Consider the following 12,202-nt stretch of genomic DNA (forward strand, 5'->3'; position numbering starts at 1 on the left):
GTTCTGAGGGTGGGTGTGGGTGGCGATGGGGTTGTGCGGCGGGGTGGACATGCCAGTTTTTGAGGGTGCTGGACGTGCCGTGGTAATCTACGTCACCTGGTAGAGGTTAGGGACGTGAGTGATGTGTGCGGCCCCGTAAAGTGCGGGGCAAGCTTGTGGGGGGTGGGGAGCTGTGTAATCATCATGGTATCACCTGGCTTGTAGGGGTTGGAGGCAGTGTCAGGGTAGAGGTCCAGGTTGTTTTGGAGGTGTGTCAGCCTTTGTTTGAGGTGGTGTAAGGGGTCGGAGGTGGGGGTGGAAGCGGGGGGTTGCAAGTGCTGCCGAAGGGGCAGGAGGAGGGGTGTTTCTCCAAACACTCGCTCATAGGGCGAGATGCCGTCCTCTCAGGGGCAGGAGTTAACGCCCCATTGCACAATTTTTACTTGGGCAGGCCAGTCGTTGTTTTTGGTGGCTTCTGTCCAGGTGCGGAGCTGATTCATTAGTGTACAATGGCTGCGTTTGCACATGGCATTTCCTTGGGGCCAGTAAGGGGACGAGTGGGAGATGCATAGCCGAAAAGATGGGCGAGTTTCTCCCAGATTTTGCTGGTGAATTCTGGTGCATTGTCTGAATGGATGGCTTGTGGGATACCAAAGTAGGGGAAAAACATGCCGGACCAGGGCGTCAGCCACTGCGACAGTGTGGTATTCTTTCGCTGGGCAGGCTACAACGAACTTAGAGTATGTGTCGATGAATGTAATCACGTACCTATAGTCCAATATCGGGGGCAAAGGTCCCATTACGTCGAGTGCCAATAGTTGCCAAGATTTGTGGACAATAATACGCCCAGCTAGGCCAGTGGTACAGGTGATGTCTTTATCAAGGGCGGATGCTCAGCAGGACTGGATAATCTTCCATGACGAGGGTGGAGGGATTTGGCGTCCAATTGGCATCGTTGAAAACCTGTAGGAGTTTCTTTGTGCCCAATATGGAGTTAGCAGATAGTTGCCTTGGCAGTACAATTTTTTGAAGAGGGGCTGAGGAATCCAAGGTGGCCTTTCCTTCCGATGCCATTGTTGGAGGAGGTCGGCCCCAGCTGGACAGCGTTGATAGGCAGTCGGGAAAGGGCGTCCACGTAGGTGTAGAGTTTGCCAGGGCGGTATGAGATTTCATAGTTAAACTCCTCCAGAGTTTCGTGCCACCTGATGAGCTGTGTGTTGTGGGTGTCAGACTGTCACAACCACTGGAGGGACTGGTGATCAGCGATGATGGTGACCTGGGTCCCTGATAGGTACGCCCGGAAGTGCTCTAGTGCCCAGACAATACCTGGACACTCCCTCTTGGTGGCGGCATAATTCTTCTCCACCTGATTTAAGGTACAACTGGCGCAAGTGATGATGTGTTCGTATCCATCTTGGACTTGCACCAGCACTGCCTCGATTGCAATGAGGGAGACGTCTGTGTAGAGCCGAAATGGAAGGGTGTAGTCGGGGAAAGCGATGACAGGGGCAGATACGAGTTTATTCTTAAGTTGTTGGAAGGCAGCTTGTTTCTCTTTTGTCCAGATGAACGGCTCTCCCTTTCGGGTCAGGTCGTGGACGGGCTTGGTAATGTGCGTGAATCCCTTCATGAAAAGGCGGTAGTAGGAAATCAGGCCGAGGAATGCTCGGATTCCATGGACATCGTTGGGTGGGGGAATGTCCATGATGGTGTGGAGTTTGTCAGGGTCAGGAGATATGCCAACCTGGGAGATGACATGCCCCAGGAGTAAGACGGTTCTGGCGGCCAGAACGCACTTGGAGGGCCGGAGTTTGAGGCCTGCCTGTCGGATTTGGGAAAAAAGCCGGTGGAGGTGCTGCAGGTGGTCAGCCCAGGTCTGGCTGAACACGATGACGTCGTCCAAGTACGCCAGACAGATCTTCCATGTAAGGCCACTGAGGACGGATTCCATGAGTCTTGAAAAGGTGGCAGGGGCATTACAGAGGCCGAAAGGTAAAACATTAAATTCATTTTTTTTTCCTTTGCTGGTGGAAAACGCAGTTTTGCCTCTGTCGTCTGGTTTCACTGGGACCTGCCAGTATCCCGACTGGAGATCGAGGGTGGAGAACCAGGAGGCGCCGTATAGGAAGTCTAGGGAATCGTCTATTCGTGGGAGTGGAGTGGCGTCCTTGATAGTGACGTTGTTGAGCCAGTGATAATCGATGCAGAACCGCATAGTGCCATCCTTTTTCTTCATGAGGATGACAAGGGAGGACCAGGGGCTGGTAGAGGGGGAGACGACTCCGGCTTGAATCATCTCCTGCACCTGGCAGTCTTCTTCTTCCCGTTGCTTGAGGTTTTTCTGCAGGGATGGCCGTCGAATCAGTGGGCCCGTCATATGGATCTCGTGAGCTAGGTAGGTGGTATGTCCAATGTTGGCGGGTCCTGCCGCAAATAGGTCCTGGAAGTCCAGGAGAAGGCGGCAGAGAGGGTCGGATTGGTGGGCGGAGAGATGGTCGGGGATAGGGGGCAGAGGAGTGGGGGAGCGGGATGGGGAAGGGGCACAGGGGTCGGCTTCTTCCATCTCTCCGATTAGAAGCCCTTTTGGGAGGGTGAGGGGTGAGGGAGCAAGATTTGCAATCCGGACTGCCGAGTGATGAGAGGGAAGGAAGGCTGGGGGCAGGAGGCAGGCCAAGACGGTTCCAGCCAGTAGGAGGGGGGAAAATAGAACAGAGGTACCTGAGGGCCGGTTAAGGGGCACCCAAGCCTCGTCATGAGGGGGGATAGTGACAGCAGAGGAGTTGGCGGGAGGAAGGAGGGGATGGGGGAGGGGGGTACAGAGGGGGAGAAAGGGGTGGCAAGAGAGGTGGGGAGGGGGGAGCGGGGAGTCTTCCTGCCGGGGCCGTGGCGTGCAAGTGCAGACGGCCCTCGTGGGAGGGGGAGGGCCGGGGGGTTTCCGGAACTAAAGCTGTCCATTCTGGCAGTCGATGGTGGCACCCAGCTTCTGCAGCAGGTCCAGCCCCAGATAGCCATCGTAGTTTTGGCAGGAAGAGTCGAACACAATAAATTTGCACAATAAATTTGTGCTTCACCTGTGCCAGCTGATGGGTGTCGACACCCAGGGCCTGTGTTTCGCCACGGATCAGCAGGGGGCCATCCCCCGCATCCACCAGGTGAGTAGCTGTTGGGAGTAGCAGGCCAAAGGCCAACTTGTGATGGGAGAAGTAGTGGCTATATAGGCAAGATCTGGCCTCTCCCATGTAGACCAGCAATCTGGCTTTTACCCTGTTCAGCCTCATCTTGTGGTAAACTGGGGGGCAGTATTTGGGAGAAGTGGCCCCCACCACCATGGGAAGGCGTGGGGGCGGTCCTAAAAATCCAACTGTCGGAGGCCTCCTTCTTCTTCCTCCAGCTCCTGCTCCCCAGGTTCGGCTTCCTCCACAGGGCCAGGTTCGTTGCCCGTCTCCTCATTATCTAGAGAGGAGACTTTACGCCTGCCCAGGGTGGTGGTTTTTCATCTGGCAGCCTTTAGCTGGTCCATGATGTCGTGCAGGGGGCATTGGGAGCTGCAGGCAGAGAACTCCAAAGGGTTGACTAGGATGAGGTTGGGGTTCTCCTTGTTATTGGGGTGTCGGTGGGCGGGGCGTGCTCTAGGTAGGATGGGTGCCGGGGTGGGGCTGGTGTGGGGCATGGGTGGGCATGGCTTGACTGGGGGAGCCGGAGCATTTGTGGGAAACTTCTTTACTACGTTGATTTGCTGGGCTGCAGGGCGGGAGGTCAGAAGGCGGCGTATCAGTTGGACATCCTTATCAATGTTTCCTGTAGGGTCATGGATTGTGAAATGCTCCTTCATCATACTAGGGAGCACTCTCAGGAGAGTATGCAAGGTGTGTTGTTCCCAGGTGTCATCATCTGCTTCCGGGTAGGCAGCAATGACAGGGTGTCTATCATGGATTTAGGTATCATCCAAATCTCCATCGAAGGTTAGGCCGTCCAACTGGGGCAGTGCTACTACTTTCCCTAGTGAGGGAGTGATAGCTTGAATCAGGAGTTTCATGAAATTTTGCCAAGTGAGCCCCAGAACGATTTTCAGTGCTATATTACCTGCCGCATTGCCTAGTAATGGGAGTGTGACTGCGATTTTTTGCTTATTATCCTCGAATGCGATATCCAGTAATGGTTTAATGAGTGCCAGATATGTGTGAACATCATACTGTTCGGGATTGAATTTTGGTAATTGCACATGCGGTTTAGTTGCCATTTTGATAGTATTTCCTGATCACCTCTCTTGTATGCCCGGGTCAAGAACCACCGCTTTCCACCAGTGTAATGCCAGGTGTTTTAGGGTCGGCCTCCCATCCCTAGAGCACCTAGTGAATAGCCAGGTTCTTTTCCTAATTCGAAGCTTAGACAAATAAGAGAGAGGCAGGACACAAAAACTCAAGGCAACACCTTACATGTGTATTACTAAATCTTACACAGGAACGAGCAGATGTCACAAATACAAATAAACTGGACAATTATTATTCTTGGGTTGCAGATATGGAATAATAGTATCACGCAGGATACTGTACAGGACCAGATTCGTTAGGGTGAACGACACTTGAGCTAGACACTTATGTTGGTGGGGGAGTTTAGATTTCCTAGGCCGGTAGTGGTGGTTGTCTGATTTCCCTGGGTAGCGTTAATATTTTACACTGGGCCTAAGCGTGGTCTTACCGAGATGTGCCGTCACTGTTGGATAGAGTGTTCACTGTACCTCGGCCAGTAGATCACTATTACACTACTTCATTATGTACCCAGGTGGAGCTGGCAGTGCTGGAATTTCAACACAGGGGCCTACATATGATCTTCACGTGATACGGCAGCCCTGTTCACTATGGTAGGCCCGTCCTTCACTGTCTCATTATTGCACTATCTTTTTCCACCATATTGTTTTATGCTCTAACTACAGGCTCACTTTATTCTCACTCCTACACTGTCTTTATGCTACGTGTGTTCACTTTCACTCACTGTCAGGTCGGATGTGTCACAGTCAGGCACAGGGGTGGCAGCAGAGTCTCAGCCTCCCTACTTGTAGGGCTGGGATCCACCAGGGGCTGCTAGGTCCCGGGGGCAGGGGACAGTGCGTAGGGGCATCGTCTCTCGTCTGGGGCTGTTGGGGACGTAGGAGCCTTAGGCTTCTGAGCTCGGGGTGGGAGTCTGGCCCTCTGGGCTGGGACCGAGCAGTCACCTTAACTATTGAGTCAGGCGCCCGATGGAGGATGAGGAACTCCAGCATCTGGATGCAGGGAGGTCCCGCCTGGGAGTCTGAGGGGCGGTCGAGAGGTCGCAGGAGCTGAGGTCCCCGAAGGTCAGGGACACCATCTGGAGTGAGCTGCAGTGTCGGACCGGCATCGGGCTCTGTCATGGGCGTCTCCACCAGCTGCAGGAAGAAGAGCCCAGTGGTGGTCACAGGGCCTCTCCAATACTCCTCCAGGCTGGGGGCTGCCTCCAAGTCATGAGTGGGTGGACCAGGCTCAGCACCTGACGAAGGAGTGGTTTCAGGCCGTCTCTGGCTGCAGGGCCCGGCTACTGGCCGTGGCTGTCTCGTAGCACCTTCGGAGTGGCAACCAGCCATCTTTTGCAGGAGGGTACAGTGGCTACAGGCTGACTCTCGAGGGGCACCTTCAGAGCTGCTTCTGGCCTTCCCCTGACAAAGGCGGGAGTGGCTACTGGCTGTCTCCTGATTGACCTACGAAGTGGCTTCAGGCCGTCTCCTGTGGGAGCGGGAGCGGTTACAGGCCGTTTCTCCAGGAGCACCTTCAGAGCGGCTTCTGGCCGTCTCCTGACGAAGGCAGGAGTGGCTACTGGCCATCTCCTGATAAGCCTCCAGAGGGGTTTCAGGCTGTCTCCTGTAGGAGGGTGAGCGGCTACAGGCCGACTCTCCAAGGGGCACCTTCCGAGCAGCTGCAGGCTGTCTCCTGATGAAGGTGGGAGCGGCTTCAGGCCGTCTCCTCGTTTCCTTCAGAGCGGCTTCAGGCCATCTCCTGTAGGAGGGCGAGTGGCTGTAGGCTGTTTCTTTGTAGGGCACCTTTTGAGTGGCTGCAGGCCGTCTATTGACGAAGGCGGGAGTGACTTCATGCCATCTCCTCGTATCCTCGAGAGTGGCTTCAGGCTGTCTCCTGTAGGAGGGTGAGCGGCTACCGACCGTCTCAGGGGTGCTGTTTGGAACTGGAGAAACAGTCCCACCCCGGTCTGATTGATGGGCAGCTTGCCCGGCAAGTCGTCTTGTATTCCCGCTATGGTGGTGGCGGGTGAGTTCTGTGTCATAGGGACGCGGGGCCCGGGTGGACTTAGGCCGTTTCTGCCCCGAGCTCATTCTCGCTGTGTACACTCCTCTGTGGGCTCCTTCTGGTGGATTGTTGCTGTCTGCTTCGATGTCTTGCTGCATTTTAGATAGATATAGATGCAGACAGATAGATAGATATAATATACATGAGGACATTTTGCCAGCCGAGAGAGATCTGCAGATAGAAACAGTGGATATAACCTTGGAAGAGGTAGCAAAATTTATAAAGGAGTTAAAGAATTTTAAGGCCCCAGAAGAGGATGGATTATTTCCTGAAATGCTTAAGGTAGAAAATGATGAGTTGATGAATGCGCTTTTGATACTTTTTAATGTGGTTTGGGATATTGGTGGAATTCCAGATGAGTGGAAAAATGGAGTGATTATAAAAATACCAAAAAAGGGAGATTTAAGTGTGTGTGGCAATTGGAAGGGGATAACTTTGACACTTGTAGTTGCAAAAGTCTTCTCCAAAATCTTGTTGAACAGATTAGAGCCAGTAATTGATAAAATTTTAAAAAAGAACAAGCGGGATTTAGAAAGGGTTGAGGTTGTAATGATCAGATTTTTATTGTAAGGCAACTAATGCAACAAGCTAATGAGATGAAAATGACACTTAGTATGTGTTTTGTGGATTTTGAAAAGGCGTTTGATAGTTTTTCACGCGGAGCTATGTTGAAAATTATGAAAGTCTATGGTATACCAGAAAAGTATGTAAATATTATTAGAAGCCTGCTTGAAGGTACTTTTTGTAAGGTAATGGTGGGTGGTTCTTTGAGTGATCCATTTCAAGTTAGGTCAGGAGTGATTCAAGGAGGAGTTCTTTCGGCTTTGCTGTTTGTTTTGGTTATGGATTATGTTATGAGAAAGGTTGTAAGGAGAACAGGTGCAGGAATTAACTGGAAAGAAAATAAGAAGCTGATGGATTTGGACTATGCTGATGATATTGTACTGATTTGTGGCAGTATTTACGAGATGCAGAGGGTGCTTGATTGTCTGGTGGAAGAAGGAGAAAAAGTGGGATTGGTAATAAATTGTGGAAAGACTGAAAATATTAATATGAACGTGGCGAACCAAATCGATTGTGTAACTGGGAATAATGTGGTGAAGAATGTAGAGAACTTTAAATATCTGGGAACGATTGTATCATCTAATGGATTATTAAACAATGAAATTGAGGAGAGGTTTAGACAGGCTTGGCGAGTTGTTGGAATGTTGAAATCAGTTTGTAATAATAATATGCTTTCGTTACACACTAAAGTGAAAATCTACAAGTCCATGGTTAGACCAATTTTCATGTATGGGCATGAGTCATGGTACAGTACAATTGCAACAGATCAGAAAGTATTAGGGTTTGAGAATAAAATACTGAGAAGAATTCTTGGGGTAAAGTGGCAAGACAGAGTTACAAATGAAAGAGTATGGGATATTACGAGAGTGGATCCAGCTAATGAATATGTGAGACTGTCTCGCTGGAAGTGGCTGGGGCACATATACAGAAAAGAAGGCAGTTTAATACAGGATGTGCCAGAGTGGATTGCTAGAGGAAGAAGAGGTAGAGGTAGGCCGAGGGAAACCTTGTTGAAGACAATGAAAAGAGAAACAGGAGAGAAGTGTTGGTGGGACCTGAAGGAGATGGCAAGAGACAAATATTGGAGGAGAGAGTTCATCGAGGCCCTATGCATCCCGTGGGGTCCCATAGGAAATGATTGATTAATTGACTGATTGATGTATATATAAATGGAGAGAGAGAGAGAGAGAGAGAGAGAGAGAGAGAGGAGAAGGAGAAAAAAACAAAAGGTTTATCTTTACGAAAGTGGAGATACAGAGATGAAAGGCGAAGTTATGTTTCTTGACGACGGTATATACTCTGCAAACGAGGAAAAAACAATCGTATTGCTGTAGGGAGCAAATGCGTTGGTATGGAGAGAGAACAATTATGTGGGGAGAAGGAATGGTGGAGAACAGCCATGTAGAGTTGGAAGAAGTGTCAGAGATGTCTATAGCTGGAGAGGACAGAGGTTCTTAAATATTCACATTGGCGCAGACCAGTGTGAAAGTCAATGTACAGTGTTATATTGTATTACCGTTTTGTTTTAAAAAGTTGGGTAGATATATTCATTCAAAGGCCTGGAACCGAGAAGCTTAAAGGCAAGACCTTCACTCGACGTCTTATTCCCTTCCTTAAGGCCATTGTCGCTGCCTATAAACTGTACCATCTACATATCTGTCAGCATCCTTGTTACCCGTCCTCGCCCCGGAAGGGCTCGGAGACGGTTACTGATTTCACTCGGTTTGCTTATTTATCTGTATGTCTGCTGTCAGTTAAAAAATTTACGCGAAAACTCCTTGTGCGATCTTGACTAAAATTACAAGGATGATGGGCTATGACCTTCTGATGACCTGATTATATTTTGAGTCAAATTGGGCCAAACCTCAGGCTGCAGGCCCCCAGAATGTCAAGAAAGGTAACAAAAAAATCAGTTTTTTCCCGCCATAACTCCATTCTAGTTCGTCATATCGACGTGAAACCAATACGTAAAGGTGCATCTTTCAAATCTGCATCCTATAACATACCTCATTATATCAGGGGATCGCCATCCAGTTAACGGTAGGGGGGTCAATACCAGGGGGTCAGGCCTGAAATTTCAAATGGGAATAAAATAGTAAATTTTCACCCGGTTTACTCCAAATTTGATATGTGACATCTTTGACTAGATATACTGTTGTGTTTATACGTCAGCACCAAAATGACTGCCGGGGACGGGTTTGCTATGCCTTGGGACAATCTCTCCAATTTTTTTTTTTTTTTTTTTTTTTTTTTTTTTTTTTTTTTAAGTTGCATTTGCCAGGCTTGTTTATAAGGCAAGAATGCCCAAGTAACACATCACAAAAGTTGAAGTGCTTGAATTGCCTTGGTAGGCATAAAAAATACTTGAGTGGTGGAAGTTGTCCCTTCTCAAGTGTAGACACTGGCAAACACAGTGGTTAACCTAGTACATTACCTACACACACGCACACACACACACACACACGGGTGGGATGGGTGATGGCACATGCTTATTTCTTATTTTGCATAACACATTTTGCATGCTTTTAGTTCTCATGTACTAAAGAATGAACCCCTGCATGTGTCGCATTTCATTATAGCATATCAGTATTTTGTATCGTAACTTGAGAGTATTTGCTTGTGAAAGACGAAGGATATCATGTCAGAACCCACCGATACTTATGAATTTTGTTGTATATTTAAGCAAGAACTGTGAGAATCCAGAAAACACAACAGGAACGAGACACCGAAAGCTGTACATCGATGTCAAGAACCCAAAAGCGGAATTATGTACGAATGAAAGAGGTTTGCTTAAGAGAACGAAGGAGTGGTAATAGTAGTAGTAGTTGTAGCCCCAGGTTCTGTACATCTAAATTAACATGGCTCAGATGAAGAGTCGAAAAAACTTACTTTAGCAACTTGAAGGGGACGTTAATAAGGGAGGAGTAAAAAAACATATGGACTTCATTTATATCTGGGTACACTAACAAGGGCCGAGTGTAATTAAGAGGGAATTGAGGTGGATTTTAGAGTCATATGCTCTACCTTGGTGTAGAGGAAAATGATGGACGGAAGGTTGAATCAGTGTTATAACAATGCTGAGCTCAAAAGATTGGCATGAGGTGAATGAGGGTGTTGAGGTCTGGCGGAGAAAACTGAACCAACCTGGAAGGGAGAGGAGGAAGGGTTGTCTGGTAGGAACTGAGGGTTCTGATAAGGACTGGCGAGGTATTAACGAGAATCTGATGATACGCAACATCGCGGTTGAGGAGTACAGTAAAGGGTCCTTGGCCCAAAATAGGCTGTTGAGGTGCCTGTTACTTGAGAGAGTTGAGATGGGCTGAGGAGGACCGATAATAACTTCAGGAACCTGTGTACATGTTACTAAGATTAGAAATTAGTTGTGACCAGTAAAAGATGAGACTTATGTAGATGGAATAAAGATGAACTAGGAAAAAAGATAATGGGGATCTAGGAAAATGAAGTCAGTGTGTCATCAAAGGATTAAAACAAAGGGACAGATGAGTTGCACGAAGAGCAAAGGGAAGAAAGTAGATGGAGGAAGAGAAGATAGAGGAAAAACAGTCTGATGATGTAAGGAAAAACACGGAGCTCGGTGTTACAGGAGTACAGAGTATGGCCAGAAAGAACGTATTATGGAAGAGAGAAGATAAAGATAAAGGCGCCGTGATGTACAGATGGGAGGACATGTAAGGAAAGAGAGATAAGGAAGCGAGGTGTCAGAGATGAAGTAAAAATACTGTTTGGGAATGAGGTAACATGCACAGAAAAACTGTGCAGTTCCATTCTACAGAAGGATACTATATGAAACATAGAGAAAAATAGCAATCACAAAAATATCATAAGTAGCTCAGAAACGATTTCCATAACCTTAACATAGATATCCCTACTCTGTTTTCTGTGCACGCTTTTAATCAGAACCAATTCCTCCTCCTCCTCCTCCTCTTTCTCTTCCCCTCCTTCACCTCCTTCTTCTCCTTCTCCTCCTCCTCATCATCATCATCAACATCCCTGGAGAAAATTCGGGCCTTATCCACTTCCAGCGAGGTGTGAAGCTGGAAAAAAGGGAGTATCAAAGGGATGATTTTGGAATAAGGGTGACGTGAGAGTGAGTGACGGAACTTATACGAGAAACGGATTGCTAAGCGATAAGGGAGAAATTACAGGGTTCACAGGAGTAGTAATGAAAAGGAAGTAATGAAAAGGAGTAGCAATGAAAATGCAAGGGTAAACGTAGGACCAGGGGTGTCATGTGAGGGGAAAGAGGAGGGTGGCATGATGAAAGGAGTGGAGGAAAATAGCAGAGAGGGAAATGGTAATAACATGGTCAGCTTCCCTGGGAAAAAGTGTGAGATGCAAATTCCTGGTAGAGATTCAAGTGGGAGGACAGGAGGAGATGGGAGGAAATTATGGTGAGTAATAAGTGGTGAGTTGATGAGTAGGAAGAAATGAGGGAGGAGAGACGACAGGGGAGGAAAATTAGATGAGGGAACATTAAAAAAGATGGAATATTGTAGAAGCAGAGGGGAGAGGGAGTTTTATGAGAGAAGTGTAGACTGCAGAAAATGTGGAGGGGAGTAAGGAAATTTGTCATTTTGGTTATGTTCAAAACTCGAAATTTTACCTGTGTATGATAATGATTTTGATCCTTATTTAAGCCCTTTGTGATTTTTTTGAAATTTCTCATTTACAAGAAAATGATGCACGTCAATAATTCTTTCTCTTTTTTGTCTGATTCAGTTTCTGATTCCGATGATGTAAGTTTGTTATTCTTGCTGGCGCCAGACGGTCTTGTCGACAGCCATATACAACTCCCTCTCTTCGGAGTGTCTCCCAGAGACATAATGAAACCATCAAATGTGAATAAGAATTATTATATAAAAACGTCACCAGGCTGAAGTGATAAGCCCATTGAGAACGTGAAATGTCTTAACAATGTTGTTCTTGTTACTGCAAGTCGACCATATGAGCAGTGATTTACCGTCCTCTAAGTGTTTACTGCTTTCATATAGTGACGTCCTTTTTACTTCGTAACTTAATTTTGCTATCTCCAAACAACTTTCTTCAAATGAAGGGAGATATTTCAAACAGGGGGGATTAATTATAACCCTAGTTAACCTCGTCCCTGATGCTACTTAATGGAATCATTGCATAATTTCGTCAGGAAATTGCATGAATAAAATGAAAAAAAAAAAAAAAGTCATCTAAAGAACGATATACTAGCAATCACCAATAATAATCCCATGATGGGAGTTCTTAACTATTTTTAGATGCAGGAGCATCACTTGGATTCTCTCTGTTCGTCTGTCTCTCAGTAACGGTTTTTGAAAGCAAGGCACTTCACT

General features: G+C 47.6%; 1 protein-coding gene across 1 annotated transcript; it reads right to left on the bottom strand.

The window, feature by feature from the left end:
- Positions 1–478: 478 nt before the first annotated feature.
- LOC145394766 (uncharacterized) lies at positions 479–2,542 on the bottom strand. Its single transcript, XM_080268544.1, has 3 exons — positions 2,159–2,542; positions 1,256–1,723; positions 479–703 (listed from the first exon to the last, which is right to left on the bottom strand). The coding sequence occupies exons 1-3, from the start codon at positions 2,540–2,542 to the stop codon at positions 479–481; spliced, it is 1,077 nt and encodes a 358-aa protein (XP_080124670.1).
- Between the last annotated feature and the right edge of the window lie 9,660 nt (positions 2,543–12,202).

Source organism: Coenobita brevimanus, chromosome 28 (genome assembly GCF_032717465.1).
Source record: "Coenobita brevimanus isolate Jiangsu-jjx chromosome 28, ASM3271746v2, whole genome shotgun sequence".
In the NCBI taxonomy this organism is placed as follows: Eukaryota; Metazoa; Arthropoda; class Malacostraca; order Decapoda; family Coenobitidae; genus Coenobita; species Coenobita brevimanus.

Excerpts from the sequence above, each read along its gene's own strand:
- LOC145394766 (XM_080268544.1), bottom strand. The coding sequence starts at position 2,542 with ATGGAAGAAGCCGACCCCTGTGCCCCTTCCCCATCCCGCTCCCCCACT. Across the intron at positions 1,724-2,158 it reads ATTATCACTGGCTCAACAAC|GTTGGCATATCTCCTGACCC; the intron begins GTCACTATCAAG and ends GTCATCTCCCAG. Across the intron at positions 704-1,255 it reads CGTACCTATCAGGGACCCAG|CCTGCCCAGCGAAAGAATAC; the intron begins GTCACCATCATC and ends AGTTCGTTGTAG.